We start from the raw sequence: 14,768 nt of genomic DNA on the forward strand, positions 1-14,768 counted from the left end.
TTTTTCTACAGCTGGGGTCCGTCAGGGTGACTGATTGCTCTTAGGTGGGGGTATTGGAGCAAACTGGCACTGTGTTACAGTGCATGTCATGGGGTCATCGCTGCTATCCACACTGTAATATACACAGTATGTAGACTCCGAATTAGTGGGGGCCCTACTGCAAAAATGTGGCCTGCTTCGGATGGAGACCACGACGTAGCATCTCTTGCAGCTTCTTTTCGCAACATTCGCCAGTAATTGCTTATCGTTCGCCATCTCATGGCGGCATTTGGTACATCGATTCTGATTGAGATGCCAATGGCCCCGTTGATCAAGCAGGAATACTCCATAAATCCACCATGGGTATCCCACGTCTCATAGCTACCCTGGAGCCCTATTCCAATCAACACAAGCTACAAAATGAGGAAGTGGTCATTGACGGCCCCGCTCTGGCATATCATGTCTCTTGGATATGTAGGCAGAGCGGACACTCGTACCCTAGCTATGCTTTTTTGCAGCAAGTAGTGCTCCAATGGCTGGATGCGCTTGCTGATCAAGGCGTCAAAATGTGATGCCACCGTCACAAATCACGTGCAACAGCAAACTGACCTCTGTAGTGAAGCTATATACTTCGACGGCTGTTTGCCGCCTGCAAAGCGTCCTACCCGGATAGAGAGAATGATCAAATCCGCAGGACAGTTAAATCAGCTCTACGCCGTGTCGTCCAACATTTACGCCCAGATTTGCAACCAAGGGAAGAATGTCATAATGCGCGAAGATATGTTTCAAGCAAAAGCACCCTTGACGGAGAAAGTGCCAGCACCAACATTCCTCGTACCGGCAGTTCTTGATGTCCTCAGACGCTCGTCAGCCTACGCTGCCGTGGTACATGTCGTTCCTGGCGAGGCAGACGCTTTTTGTGCCAAACACTTGGCTGAACACGGGGGCATCGTCTTGACTTCAGACTCTGATCTTTTAATACACGACCTTGGAAGTGGAAAGGTAACCTTTCTCCGAGACATGCAAACTCAAGGAGATCATTCGGACCTGCTCTGCAAGCAGTATGAGCCCAAGGAAGTCCGACAACGACTAGGCCTGGAGAAGTCAAACTTGGTTCGTTTTGGGTATGAGCTGAGCATCGCACCTCACTCTACTGTGTCACAACTTGTTCGGAAATGTGAGACTCAGGATGTTGACTCGGTGCACGAGTTCGAGATCTTCTGCGAGGAATACATCCACGCAGAAACATCCAAGGTGCCCCTAACACCAGACCAACAGGGGACCCTGCCCATCAAGAATCTGGATCCGAGACTCTCGGAGCTGGCAGTGCAGCTTGGAAATGACCCCAAGGAGCCTGAGGTGTTTCTTCCCATCTCATTAGACAACCCGATGCGGGAGAGCGCATGGGTGCCTTGTTCTTGGTTACGACAGGTGGCATATACGCTTCTCGTACACCTCATCGGTTCAAAATGCACCGCGGTTTCGGAATATAGACGGGTACAACGTCAACAACAGCAAGGCAAGCTACTGGACATAATGTCCCCTGACGAGCTCCAAAAGGCCATCACACACCTGGAGAATGCAGGTATTTGGCCGAGCCCGCAACTCGAGGGCTTCTCGAAACCCGCCCAGTACCTCAGCTTGTTGACGATAGATCCATTTGATCCTGAAGACACCAGAGTTCCACACGCGCGCCGCATTCTCGAGCAGGCGGCGCTCCGCATACTACCGCAAGAAGGCCGAGAACAGTGGAATGTTGTTCACCTCACAGCGCAAGTGCAAGCCTACGCCTATTCGATAAGAATGGTGAAACAGGTCCTTTCTTTGTGTGATGCTGCTTGCTGGAACTCGGTTATACCCAGCTCAGGCCCGGCTAAATATCAAGCAGTTGCGGATGCCGTTGGTTCGATGGCAATTTCGACGTCTTTGGAAGACATTCCGGATCTGAGGGCGATCAGGCATTATATCAACAGCCTGCATGAGCCTGACATGAAAGCCGAGGTTCAGTCAATGCTCAATTTAACCCCAGAACAATTTTCGGTTTTGGGCAACACTAGAAAGAAGAAGAGGAAGACGAGCAAGGAGGCGAGAGAGAGCAAACCCAAGAAGATATCAAGGCCGAACCTTTCTAGTAATAGCTTTAGTATTTTACAAGACGAGTGACTACAATGTACTTATGTATTTATTCAAGAAACATAAGTCCACAACAGATATTCATATTGGTTCTCTCTAACATACACTTTGCTCCACTGATTGGACAAAGGCGGGAGCCGCCCTGGTTCCCTGCAATGGTGGCCATGTTGAAGATGGAACAACTTTTCTTAATACAATCATTGTCTGACTACTCAAACAAATATGCCCCATGTATCTCTTTCATGAGATTCGTTAGTGAGTGCTCAGGCTCTTTAGACGGCCTTGCATCCTCCAACAGCTCGTCCAGTTGGCCTGGCCCCTCTCCGGCCTCGTGCAGTAGTTTCCATGCTCTCCGGAACTCGTCTCGAATAGCTACGACGCCAGTGTGCGTGACAGTGCGGGCCACATTGTGATCCAGCTCAAATGGATCCTCAATAGCTAAAAGGTAACGCAACCGAACCTCCTTCACCTCGTCACCTTTCGGAAGACTTCCCAAAGCCTCCGTCTTGTCGAGGAAGAACTTGCCGTACTTTCCTTGATATGCGTGCTTGGCATGGACCCAGTCCTTTGACTGCTTTGATAACAGACCACCAGGGGTGCGCAAGCTGATGACGCCTTGGGCCCAGTCAAAGCCTCTGCTGTGCATATGTCGGATCTGGCCACTGCGAGCATAGTACTCAAAGAAACCCCTGATCAAATGTCCGACGGAGGATGTGTTTCTGTTGAGTTGACTGGTAGCAGCGAGGTGCTGGATCTCAGCCTCGTTTCTCCAAAAGCGGATGTTGGCACCCTTCACCTCAACTGTGTTCTCGTATTCCAGCGGCGACATTTGTGGTGGCACAGGAGGCGCAAGCTGCTGTAGATTGGGACAAACAAACGGCTGCGCCACGTTGACAAGATAGTGGAGGACCATCAAGACGTACCCGTAGCTGCTCAGAGTTCCCAGATAGGCCGAGTTGATGTTCCGCATCTTCGCCCAGTGTTTCACGAAGAGAATCATCGGTCGCACGCGCGGGTCCGTATGGGCGTAGCACCTGAGCAGAATAGTGTTCTGGAATCCGAGATGTGCCGAGAAGTTGATGTCGCATTGGACACCTGCGTCCTTCTCAGGGAAGTTCAGCAAGTCCTTGACCACGCCCTTTTGCATGTCGAGGGTGGCGTGAGGATCTGGCAAGGCTTGAATTCTTTGAACGAGAGAGCGGTACTCGTCTGTGACTGGGATACCCTCACCCGTAGCGCCTGAGCCGTCGTTTACCTGTCCCAGGGGCGACCGCAAAAGGCGAATGTAGGCGTTGATATCATCGGCTACCTCTTCCTTGAATATGTTGTCTTGCCGGAGAGCCTCCTCGTACTCGCCTGCTAATTGCAGAGCCTTGTGTTTGGTCGCCACTGCTGATAGCGTAGCCTGGTCCCCGCGAGACGACATATATTCAAGCATGTCCCTTCTCATCGTTTCGTCCGATATGCCTTGGATATATTTGTTTGCAAGCAGACTTTGAGAGATTGTAACACCCTTGTCCTCGAATTGTTTCCGAATCTCCTCAGCGCGATAGTGATACTTTGATGGCGTCTGATGTAAAGGTTGATGCAAAGCCTGCAACTGAATCGAAGGAAGGGCACGTATGTCGCGGAGAACGCTCTCAACTTCCCTCCCAAAAGCATCGGGATGGATATACGTAACCGGCAATTCCATCAGCTTTCGCCACCTGTTCATGACACTTTGCTCATCGCTGGTGTTGCCAAGGCCTCTGAGCAAATCTTCGCCTTCCACTTGCTTGATTGTCGTCTCTACAAAGTGGCAGGCTATGCTGCCGTCTGTGGCAAATTGAAGGGAGGGATATGCCTGAAGGCTTTCACTTAGCGATTTGTCGCCCAATCCCTGGATGAAGGCACAAGAGATCCGTTCTGATGCTTGCCATTCCTCCGACTTGAAGGTCGGTTCGTTCTTGTGACGACCGAAACCTCGACGTAAGCCGATCCAGCCCATTATCGCCAGAGCACGCTCACTGTACTGTCGAAGGGAAGATTCGTTTTGACCGAGGTATACTTCTTTTTCACCCTCTGTTTGAATCAGGGGTATAGTAAAATAGATGGCACCAGGTTTTGGTCTTTTGGCATCGTCTTTCGCTGGAGGTTCTGCTTCGATGGCTCCATCCTTGGCTTCTCCGACGTCTTTTCCAGCTTCTGCAGCCCTTGAGCCGGCGTTTGCTTTGGAATTGTGCAGCTGTGATGGATCCAATCCTTGTTCCCACTGAGCGCGGAAGTGCACAAGGTTCTGGTAGAAGCCAGCTGGTGGCCGCTCGCACACTTTGATGATGGGCACTCTTGTCCGGGGCAGTAAGCGGGCTCCGAATCCAGCATCGAGAAGTGCCTTTTCCACAATTCTGGGAATAGGCGAGCCATGGGCGTCTGGTTGTACAGGTGACAAAGGCGAGAAAATGGCAAGGTCCATGTCGGCATCCTTCGTGGCGAACCCAGAAGAGAGACTGCCATAGCACTTGAGCTCGACGCTCTGAGAAGGAAAATCGTATCTCTGAGCTTGTTCTTGTTCGTGATCAGTGATGGTTTTTCGGACGATTTCTTCGATAAAGACGCGGAAATTTTCCTTCTCAGCAATCTCAGAGCGCTCGATTTGCGAATTCGTGACTACTTCGTAGCAAAGCTTATTCAGGTGTGCTGCTTGGTTCTCTATTGCTGCAGCCGACATTGGGGTTTCATGCAACGCTTGCGACCCTTGATGAGACTCTCTGCCAGACATTGATTGATGCAAATTCCCTCTTCCACGCTGCGGGCGTGAGGCGCGAGATCCAGACTGGTGCCATTGCGATTGATTTCGGTGTTGGGGGTGGTGTTGGTGAGGTGAGTTCGTGTAAGGTTGGCCATGGGGCTGTTGATGGTAGTTGTTGTGGTGAGGCTGGGCCCGCGAGTGATGCAGAAGCTCAGGCGGCGTTCGAGTATCGACGGGAATCGCAAATTGGGAGTTCATTTGGCGCCGCTCAGCTTGATTCGGGCGCTTTCTCCCAATCTTGCTATGTTGAGCGCCAGCATGGGTGTGCGCATCAGAGGAGTTTTGCGCCTCGTTGTTGATGATGAGCCCGCGCAAGCGATCCTCAAGACCAGACTCCTTCACGGGCGTGGCCATCGCCGGGTGAGGTCTTCAATGAATGTGGAGACCACTGAGCAAGTAGGTGATACAGGAGGTCTTGAGCTCAAGACTTGAATATCGCAGTTGGGATGCCAAAGGCGATATGGTGAGCCTACACCCTCGAGTCAGTCTTGCCAGGTCTAGCGGAGACACTGAGCACTGAGGCAAGTATATGCCGTTGAAGATTAACGATTCCTGTCATTCGGCGAGTTTGGTCTTAATGTTTGCTGAGTGAAAAGTATGCTCGTTGACTTGAGTGGATGTGAGTAAGTAATAAAGTACGTAAGGGTAGCAATTCCAAGCTATGAGCGACTGATTGCTTGTGTTTGGCACACAGTGTGTACAAGATGATGAAGACTGTAGAACAAGGTGCGCTGGGGCACATCGGTCTTCCTCAGGTAGTAAAGAAAACAATTCTTTTCGGCAAGACTGCAATAGAGACAAGTGTTACTCGTATTTTGATCCGCATCATGGATTTTATTCAATTTGCTGGTCGACACGGGGATTCTCGGTCTCCTCCCGCTCAACGAACAACCTGAGGTCCAGCCAAGTGCCTAAGGTACCTAACATGTCCTGACCCACATAGTACCTATTCAGGAAAGGTCAATGAATCACGCCCAGTCGTCATTCTGGCGCGCGAGCTGCCCAGGCTCAAGGTTTGTATTGACCCTTTGTTCATTTTCATCAACAGCCTCGCCATCTCAACCTTCTCACGATCATCTACCACTCACCCACATTCTTATTTCTTCCGGGTGCCCCTAAGATCTCATGTCACCACGGAATTGACGGAACAGCGATCAGCGAACCTACGATTATCTCAACAGATCCAGCCATCTATCAGACGTGCGCGCTACAGCCAGTTGCTTCGACTCTGACCCGAATTCAGCCTCAACAGCGACTATTGCACATCACTGCCAAAGCATACGTATCTCTCTGTTCATTGATCGCACCAGCTCCCAAGTAGTCGGCCTGGCCGACATTCCTCCTGCAACGATGAGCGCACCTCAACCTTCTCCGCCTCCGGGTGGCCGACCGAACGGCGCCCCTCGCCCAGCTGCCAATCCTCTTCGACCAAACCGTCCAAAGCCGAAGCCCTCTAGCATCTTCGCGCCCAAGTTGAACGCCAAATCCCATCGACCGGGAACTGTCAACGAACGCGTGTCGACAAAGTCCACGTCCCTGCAGCAAGGACGTCGGGAGACCAACGGCTGGTCTGAGCCAGCTCCACAAGACGTGCGGGAATTCCCAATCTTCACGACGAAAAAGGCTCTATTAGACGGCGTTCGCATGCACTTGATGAGGATGCATGTCGACTCGCAGGCTTCTGCCGTCGACCCGACCGATCAGGCGCAATTCGCACGCCCAGTGACTCTGCACCGCCGCGATCCTAGACAACCTGCGGCTGCGCGTACGGTCAAGACTGAGGAGCCCGTACGTGAGCCAGTCGACCAGGCGGAGATTGAGGCGCAAGAACAGCTCAAGGCGGAGAGGGAGGCGCAAAAGGCCATTGATCAAGCCAAAATCGCACCGGTGGTCCGTGAGCCTACTAAGCCTCGGAAGAAGGTGAAGGAGGAGAAAACTCAGATCTTCCGCACGCACAAGTCGGAGGCAGCCAAGAAGGAAGCCGAACTGAGATATGAGGAAGCTCTGCCATGGCATCTGGAAGATGCAGATGGCACGAATGTCTGGGTGGGCCAGTACGTCTCTGCTCTTGCACACACTCACGTTTCCTTCCATGTCGAAGGACATGCCATGCGAATGCTGCCGGTGGAGAAATTCTACAAATTCGTGTCCAAACCCAATCATAAAACATTCAGCATTGAAGAAGTTGAACAGCTATTGGACAAAAAGAAGATGATGCCAAATCGATGGATCATGATGGGTGCTGGACAGAGACAGGAGGAACAGGACAAGAAGGAGACGCGAGACCTGCTGGGCGGCGGGCGTCGTATGATCAAGACAGAGAGCAGCACATTCCGAGCAGCGTCCCGAGCTGAGAAGATGGAGCATGACGATCTAGACGTCTCCGGGGATGAGTTCCAGGATGATGACGAGACTACTACATTTGAACGCAACAATAACGACGAAGATGAGAAAGAAGCCAAGGAACGTATCCGTCGCGATCAGCTCGGCGCCATCGCCTTTGGTGAAGCGGATGAGCGCGAAATGCAGAAGGAGCTGAAAGAGCTTGAGGCGGAAGCAAAGCAACTCAAGGAGTTTGGCAAGTCCACCAAGAAGGCTTTGATTAAGCGGGACCAGAACCGCATCTATGCAAGCGACGACTCTGAGGAGAATCCGTGGGGCAGCAGCGTGAGTACCCTGTCACACGGACCTGGGCGATATACTGATCAAAACAGGAGGAGTCGAGCTCATCAGAAGACGAGGAAGACGACAAAGTGAAGAAGGAGGATGATGCCGAAAAAGACAAATCGGGCAGCAGAAAAACAAGCCCCGGAAAGGCCAAGCCCGCAGATGCCGGCAAACTTAAGAAGTCGCAGCGAGCAGGTTCCCCAGCAATGTCGGAGTCCAGCGGAAACGAGTCTACACGGAACAAGAAGCTCAAGGCTGTTGCTAGCTCGGGCAAAAATCTGAACAGTCGTGCCAGCACTCCTTCTCTTCAGCAGAAGGCTGCCAAACGGAAGGCCCAACCCGGAGCTGGCTCTGGAAGTGACGGAGAGGCTACAGCCGGTGAAATGTCAGACGGTGCGGGGCCTAAGAAGAAGCTCAAGCTCAAGCCTGGCGTTAGCAGCCGAATGGGAACTCCCACTGCGTCCCGTGCTGGGAGCCCCAGTCCGCCACGCGCTGGCTCCCCTAGTTCTGGCCCCATCACGCCGGCTGAGATTTTGGCGCTCATCCCCGACCAAGGTATCCTGATCGGCGAGCTCATTCAGCCATTCAAGAACCGGCTCGGTGAAGGTCCCGGTCAGATGCCTAGAAGCGAATGGCTTAACATGGTGAAGACGGTTTGCCGCTACGTCGACGGGCCGGATGGCAAAAAGCGCCTTCACAAGAAATGATAAATCATAATCGGATGCCTCTAGGTGAGCTCACGCCACGCAGAAAGATACACAGTGTCACTACGAATAATTGGACAAGACGCAGCAGAATTAGCGATGCTACCGTGAGGACCGGTATCTGGGTATCGAATTTGTCATTACGGTCTGTGACTTTGGCCTACTCGTCCATCTGCCATTCGTAGCTCAGCCCCTTGTTCATTACCCGTCTGTTGATAGCCCTGAAGCGTTCTGCCTCGAATCCATTGCCCCGATCGACTCCATCCCATCGATAACCAGGTTTGATACCGTATCTGTTTGGAGGTGCAGCACCCGGGTAGGCGGGCCTTCTGTTCTTGCTGCCCTTCTTCCCTTTGATTGCGATTTGCTTCTCTGACATGAATTGCATCATGGGATCGTTCCACCGCGTCTGGTCTTTGAGCTCTTCGTTCATCTCCTCGTCGTCCACTGTCCTGGCAAACTTCATTAATTTGGCATCCTCGAGCTTCTCCTTGCGTTGCCGCGCCTCTGCCTGTTGCACGTCACCTTTGAGTGCTTCCACCCGTTGCCGTTCCTTCTCATCTGCTTCTTGAGCTGCTTTCCTAGCTTCTGCTCTTTGCATCGAGATATCGATCCTGCGGCCCGTAGCATCGCGGTAGACTGTTTCTTCCTCCTGCGCTGACTTGCGATGTCGCTCGAACTCTTCTCGTTCTTGTCTTTGTCGCCTCTTGAGCTGCGCCGAGACAGCCGCTGCGGATTGTAGACCTGCATGCGTACCGTCGCTCATCTTCACTGTCGTCTCGTCCTCTACAATGGGCATCGCGTCGTCCTCGTCTTTTTGCGCATCGTTCTCCTTAATCGCATCCGCGAGAATGGCATCCGCCTCGTCCTTGGCCGTAGAGTCTCCCACAGGTTTCCAATTACTCTTTTTCATTCTTCGGAATTCAGCGCTCGTCCCGCTCACGGTAGTTGGGCCGTCATCGCCATCGTCAACCTGGTTTCTGGATGTTCCCCAGGCGTCGTCGTTGTCGTCGGTTATCAGAAGGCCTTGAGCTTCTGCATTCTTGCGCTTGCGCTTCTTGGTGGGTTTCGGATCCGCGACTAGGTATTTGGAAGCGAGATATGCTGTTTTATCCGAAGGCATAATGGGCTCAATTGTGTCTCGAGTAGCAGTAGAATCTACGGATAGCGATCGATTAATGATGGGAAAGTTTAGAGTCGCGTTGCAGTTACGTCGTTATGCATGTAGCGGTGGGTAGCAGCTAACCACCGCGGCCGGCGGCGATGGATGAGTGGGGCGCCCTTGATGGACGCCGCTGGCTGCTTCCGAAGCTTGGGCTCGGAGCAGGGTCCACGATAATGCTGCGAGCGTCGATACAACCACGTGCGTATTGCAGTCACTTGTCAATGTTCAACGTTGCATAGAAAGACCATGCCGAGCTTGCCTGCTGCTCGATTCACTGGCGCCATCTCCGTCTCCTGCGGTTCGTGAGCCCGACCATTGGACTACCAATTTTCCCGAACTCCTTCTCTCGTCGTTCCGATGCCCGCATCCCCTCCGCCTCACAATGACGCTCCATCGTCCGAAGAGCCTTTGCAGGCCTTGCCAGCTGCTGCTGCGTTAGTCAAATCGCCGCTACTGCGATCCGTCTCAGGCCAAGACCCCCTCACCATGTCCTCCTCGACCGAATCGCTACCCTATCGTCGCTCGAACCCCGTAGCTGCTTCCCTGTACGCTTCCACACTATCACCACCTGGATCGCGTTCCATGTCGCCAGCGGGACGGGGCTCTCCGTCAAAGTTACTAGCAGGCACAGTTTTCGATGCGCCATCAGGGCCCCTGCCAGAGGGCGCAGGCGAGAAGCCGGGGGATCCGCTGAACTTGATAGTCAAAGCTTTCGTGCCGCACGTTGCAATACAAGCTTCAAGCGACGTTGAGCATCTTGCTAGCAGCAAAGGGTTCAAAAATGGGCTTTGGGAACTCCTACGACCCTTCGGCGAGCGAATACAGGGCAAGGTTGCGATCAGAGATAGCAACGGAGTCAGTAAGCTTGCAGAAGACTTTTCAGTACGATTCACCAGGTTCGGCGCGGATGTGGAGCACCCCGACAGTGGCTTTAAGCAACAAGCTTCGGGCCAGGAAGATCAGGGCATGTCGAGAGACAAGAGAACGCTGGTCGCTGTAGAGGAGGTGGTTGATCGCCACCTATCGTATGCCGAGCAGTCTTTTCTCAACACGCCACAGCACAGCCAGAGCACGACCCAGGGGTTAGACATTGAGACACCCAGCCCTTACTACGCCTTATTTCTCAGACGATTATTGTCCGGCTTGCCAACTGTGGCCCACGAGACCTTTGGACATCCAGTGGCGTGCGTGGTCGCTGTAAGCGCACGGTCGGATGACTCAGTGGGCGAGTTGCGCCAGATTTACGAGACGAGCCAAGGGCCGAATAGACTTCCGCCATGGGTGGATGGCGACTATTTACGATATTATGTCCTGGTACATGACGAGGAAAACGACGATATCCAAAAATCAATGACCCTGTTTGAACAGATGAAACGACATCTGGGGCTTCACTGCCATTTGCTCAGACTTCGGAGCAGTCAAAGTGCGGAAACAGATGACGATAGCATTCCCCTACCGCGGAGTGAGTGGATGTCGGCAACAGAAGAGTTGGCTGAAATCAAAAGGAGCGAGGATGAGGAAGATGATGATTTCGAGGATCCGACCAGGCACATTTTCGAGTCAGATGCGACTGCGATACGAACATTCGTTAGGGAGATGGTTACGCAGTCTATTGTGCCAACAATGGAACGCCACGTCTCGATATGGAATGACCAGATTGCGTCGCGTAGACGTGGTTTCGCCGGCCGGTTCATGAATCTGTCACGTAAATTCAACTTTGGAGGAGGCAGGTCTTCTACTGGCAGCAGCGGTATGGGGAAGGACAATTACGACGCTGCAGGCTTCTTCCGCGCAGATGCACCCGAGGCAATCATGCGTAAGCTTGCCGACTATGCGTTCATGTTGAGGGACTTCAAGCTAGCCCACTCGACGTATGAGCTGCTGCGAACAGATTTTGCCGACTCGAAAGCATGGAAGCACCACGCCGCTACGAACGAGATGGCTGCGATCAGCCTCTTGATACAATCACAGCAGATTACCTCAAAGACCCGGGCAGAGACGATCGATCAGATGCTCGAATCTGCCTTCTACTCCTACCATACCCGATGCAGCGCGCCGTTCGGTGCGATTCGTAGTTTGACTCTGTGTCTGGAGCTGCTGCGACTCAGGGGTGGCACCAGTGTTGATGACGCGAGCCGATGGGGTATTCGATTGCTCGAGTCCCGTATTCTTGGAGCTGTTGGCGATGCCCTCATCAAGGAGCGCCTAGCGATTTGCCATGCCTCTAAAGAAGGAGTTGGAAGTTGGCACTGGGGAGCCCGCTATCGCAAGTCTGGCGCATGGAGTGTTCTCGCAGCAGACGCATGGATGCAGCACGAGCGCTACCTCCCCGCTCAACGGTGCTTGAATGAGGCGCGGAAAACATATGCGGCTCTGCCTACAGAATACGGTATATCAAAATTTGAAGCTGCGCATGGCTTCATAGAGTCTCTGGAAAGGGCCCTGTCGGACAAGCTGGATCACACAGGCGAAGCGAGCAAGGACATAGACGAGGAAAGTGAGGCATTGATGGATTCAGGGCCTCGAAGGTTAAGTGGTGCGAGAACCAGCGTTATCGAGACAGCACCACTACACAAAGAAGACTGAGTATGGTCGTTCTAGATATTCTAGTATATATTACGCCACATAAGCTACACAGATAAAGTGAAACTGTGCTGTTGCAGCGGTCAAGAAGTCAAGAAAAAGATTCGTCAGATTGACTGTATTTGATCCTACAGACTGAGATTGGGACACGCTCAGGGGCGCCCGTGGAATGCATGCTCAATGTACGGAGTACGGAGCTACCACTGGCCGGGTAGCTCGGGCAGACCACGCCGTAGACCACTAATGACAACCGTCCCAAATTCCCATTCGCCAACCATATGAATCCGGGGAAGCTCCCACATTCCAAGCCACTGGCACCGAGAGGCACCTATCACGTAACCACTGCTTCCCATCGTCCTTTGCCCATGGGTTGAGCGGATATTAGTGCAAGCTGCCGTCACTTCGGGTCGATCTGCATCACGATGGCAGCGTTTCGCCAACTCAGCGCGAGGCTCTTCGTCTTGTCTTCAGGTCTACAGCTCGCCATCGCCGGCGAACAAGCGAATCTTGGATCATTTCGCGAAGCCTGCCCTGACTATGTCACCTACTCGGCGCACTCCCAGTTTGTCTAAGGTCAACCTTAACTATGATTAATGACTGACAATACCTAGCAACCCGCTTTCCAATGGCCCCCTCGCGCTCCCCTTCCAACGCCCTGAAGAACGATGCCGCACGTTTCATTCCGACGCAATCGAGAAGGTAATCGAGGACATGACCTCTCGCATTGAGGACCCAGACCTTGCTCGGCTCTTCGAGAATACCTTCCCGTCGACAACGGACACTACTGTGAAGTTCCACACCAAGGGCGCCGAGGAGATTGGTTTCTTTCGCATGGCCGGCTTCAAGGCCTTTGGTGATGATGGCGCATGGGAAGGTCCACAGAGCTTCATCATCACCGGCGATATCATAGCAGAGTGGCTGCGCGATTCAACGAACCAGTTGCGACCGTACCATGCGCTAGCAGGGAAAGATCCAGCAATTCACACGCTATTACTGGGAGCAATCAACACGCAGGCAGAATATGTCATTCAGTCTCCGTACTGCAATGCGTTCCAGCCCCCGCCAATAAGCAAGTTACCGATCTCGAACAATGGTCAACAAGATGTGGTGCACCCCGCATATGAGCCTGATACAGTGTTCGAGTGCAAGTACGAGCTGGATTCATTGGCGCATTTTCTCGCGTTGGCGAATGACTTCTATGACCACACGGGCTCAACCGAGTTCCTGCACAACCGTTGGTTCCTGGCGCTCGAGACGCTTCTGCAGGTTTTGAAGCAGCAGAGTCAGCCGACCTTTGACGCCGAGACGGGCAGGCTCATGTGGAATGAGTATACCTTCCAAAGGAAAACCGATATTGGTACCGAAACGTTGAATCTGAAGGGAATGGGCAACCCATTGAACGCTGGCACGGGCTTGGTCCGTTCATCGTTTAGACCAAGTGACGATGCGACGATTTTAGGCTTCTTCATCCCAGCCAACGCACAAATGTCTACGGAATTGCAGAGGACTGCAGCCATCTTGACGGGGGCAGGCAAGACGAAGCTGGCGGATAAGCTCAACAAGTGGAGCAAGCAGATTCGCGAAGGCATCATGGAGCATGCCGTCGTTGAGCACAAGAAGTACGGCATGGTCTTCGCATACGAAGTCGACGGCTATGGTTCGAACATTATGATGGATGATGCCAACTACCCATCATTATTAGCTTTGCCAGTCATGGGATTTGTGGAGGCGAGCGACCCCATTTACCAGAACACGAGGAAGATGGTCTTGGAACAAGATGGCAATCCATACTTCCTCAAGGGCAAGGATTTCAAAGGCATTGGCGGTAGGTATCTGCGAGATCCTGCCACAAACTAAGCTGACTGGTTGCAGGGCCGCACATTGGCTTGAAGAACGCTTGGCCGATGAGTCTGCTGATGCAGGCTCAGACTTCAGACGATGATGCTGAAATCAAGGAATGCCTGCGTCTTGTGTTGTCGTCTTCAAAGCTCGGACTCATACACGAGAGTATCGATGTCACCCACGCCAGCCAGTACACACGAAGCTGGTTCGCATGGGCGAATGGGGTATTTGCCGTGACGATGCTGGACCTCGCGAAGCGAAAGCCTCATCTTGTCTTTGGCGAGGGAGCGGAGCCATATGAAGTTTGATGGCGATACGACGGTTTGTATGACTTATGACACCTAGAACACTAGAGAGATGATGGCAGATCTTGCCTTGCCCTACCTTGCTGCCCAGAAGCTCTTGGTCTTTGCTACCCGTCCTCGATGCTTTCGGCACCGACTCCCATTCCACTTGATGGATACAGTGATCATCTCAACGTAGCCATGCTCGAGCCATGCAGTCAATAAGCTATTGTAAGGACTGTCACAGGTGAAGAGCTGTCCGGATTTGACGTGAGGAGATGTGTTTTTGGAAGTGGCTTACGATATCGCAACAGAACTGACACTTGAATCAGATGAACGTACACATTAGCGATTTCATGCCACTTATCATAAAAAACACAGTCCATTGCGTTGTGAGCTAGACCAGTCGTTGATCAGTTTTGAGTCTATTGCGTACATTGTCACGGGAGGATGTTTCTGGGGATCATTTGCACGCACTAACAAGTGTCGGGTTATTTATTCAGCCATCCAACCTGATCCTCACATACACCATCGCTGCGTCACGTTCTCAGCTTAAGGCCCACGAGCTGATATGGACGACCCTACACCCTTGACACTCGATTCTTCTGTCCATATCACCGTTC

The 14,768-nt window shown here is 52.6% G+C and overlaps 5 protein-coding genes across 5 annotated transcripts; 3 read left to right on the forward strand and 2 right to left on the reverse strand.

The window, feature by feature from the left end:
* Positions 1-999: 999 nt before the first annotated feature.
* On the forward strand, positions 1,000-1,780 carry J7T54_000861 (uncharacterized protein; the record flags this gene model as incomplete). The annotated part of the gene is made up of 2 exons (XM_051504893.1): positions 1,000-1,386; positions 1,634-1,780. The coding sequence occupies 2 exons, from the start codon at positions 1,000-1,002 to the stop codon at positions 1,778-1,780; spliced, it is 534 nt and encodes a 177-aa protein (XP_051363574.1).
* A 540-nt stretch (positions 1,781-2,320) lies between these two features.
* On the reverse strand, positions 2,321-4,819 carry J7T54_000862 (Poly(A) RNA polymerase protein-like protein; the record flags this gene model as incomplete). Its single annotated transcript, XM_051504895.1, has 1 exon — positions 2,321-4,819. The coding sequence occupies one exon, from the start codon at positions 4,817-4,819 to the stop codon at positions 2,321-2,323; it is 2,499 nt and encodes an 832-aa protein (XP_051363575.1).
* A 1,431-nt stretch (positions 4,820-6,250) lies between these two features.
* J7T54_000863 (Transcription initiation factor IIF subunit alpha-like protein) lies at positions 6,251-8,274 on the forward strand (the record flags this gene model as incomplete). The annotated part of the gene is made up of 2 exons (XM_051504896.1): positions 6,251-7,567; positions 7,615-8,274. 2 exons carry the CDS (start codon positions 6,251-6,253, stop codon positions 8,272-8,274), a joined length of 1,977 nt encoding a protein of 658 aa, XP_051363576.1.
* Positions 8,275-8,431: 157 nt separating this feature from the next.
* On the reverse strand, positions 8,432-9,394 carry J7T54_000864 (pre-mRNA-splicing factor cwc26; the record flags this gene model as incomplete). The annotated part of the gene is made up of 1 exon (XM_051504897.1): positions 8,432-9,394. One exon carries the CDS (start codon positions 9,392-9,394, stop codon positions 8,432-8,434), a length of 963 nt encoding a protein of 320 aa, XP_051363577.1.
* A 528-nt stretch (positions 9,395-9,922) lies between these two features.
* On the forward strand, positions 9,923-14,169 carry J7T54_000865 (uncharacterized protein; the record flags this gene model as incomplete). Its single annotated transcript, XM_051504898.1, has 5 exons — positions 9,923-10,518; positions 10,942-11,933; positions 12,491-12,581; positions 12,631-13,844; positions 13,892-14,169. 5 exons carry the CDS (start codon positions 9,923-9,925, stop codon positions 14,167-14,169), a joined length of 3,171 nt encoding a protein of 1,056 aa, XP_051363578.1.
* Between the last annotated feature and the right edge of the window lie 599 nt (positions 14,170-14,768).

Source organism: Emericellopsis cladophorae (genome assembly GCF_022114955.1).
Source record: "Emericellopsis cladophorae strain MUM 19.33 chromosome Unknown NODE_11_length_583618_cov_114_125112, whole genome shotgun sequence".
Classification (NCBI taxonomy): domain Eukaryota; kingdom Fungi; phylum Ascomycota; class Sordariomycetes; order Hypocreales; family Bionectriaceae; genus Emericellopsis; species Emericellopsis cladophorae.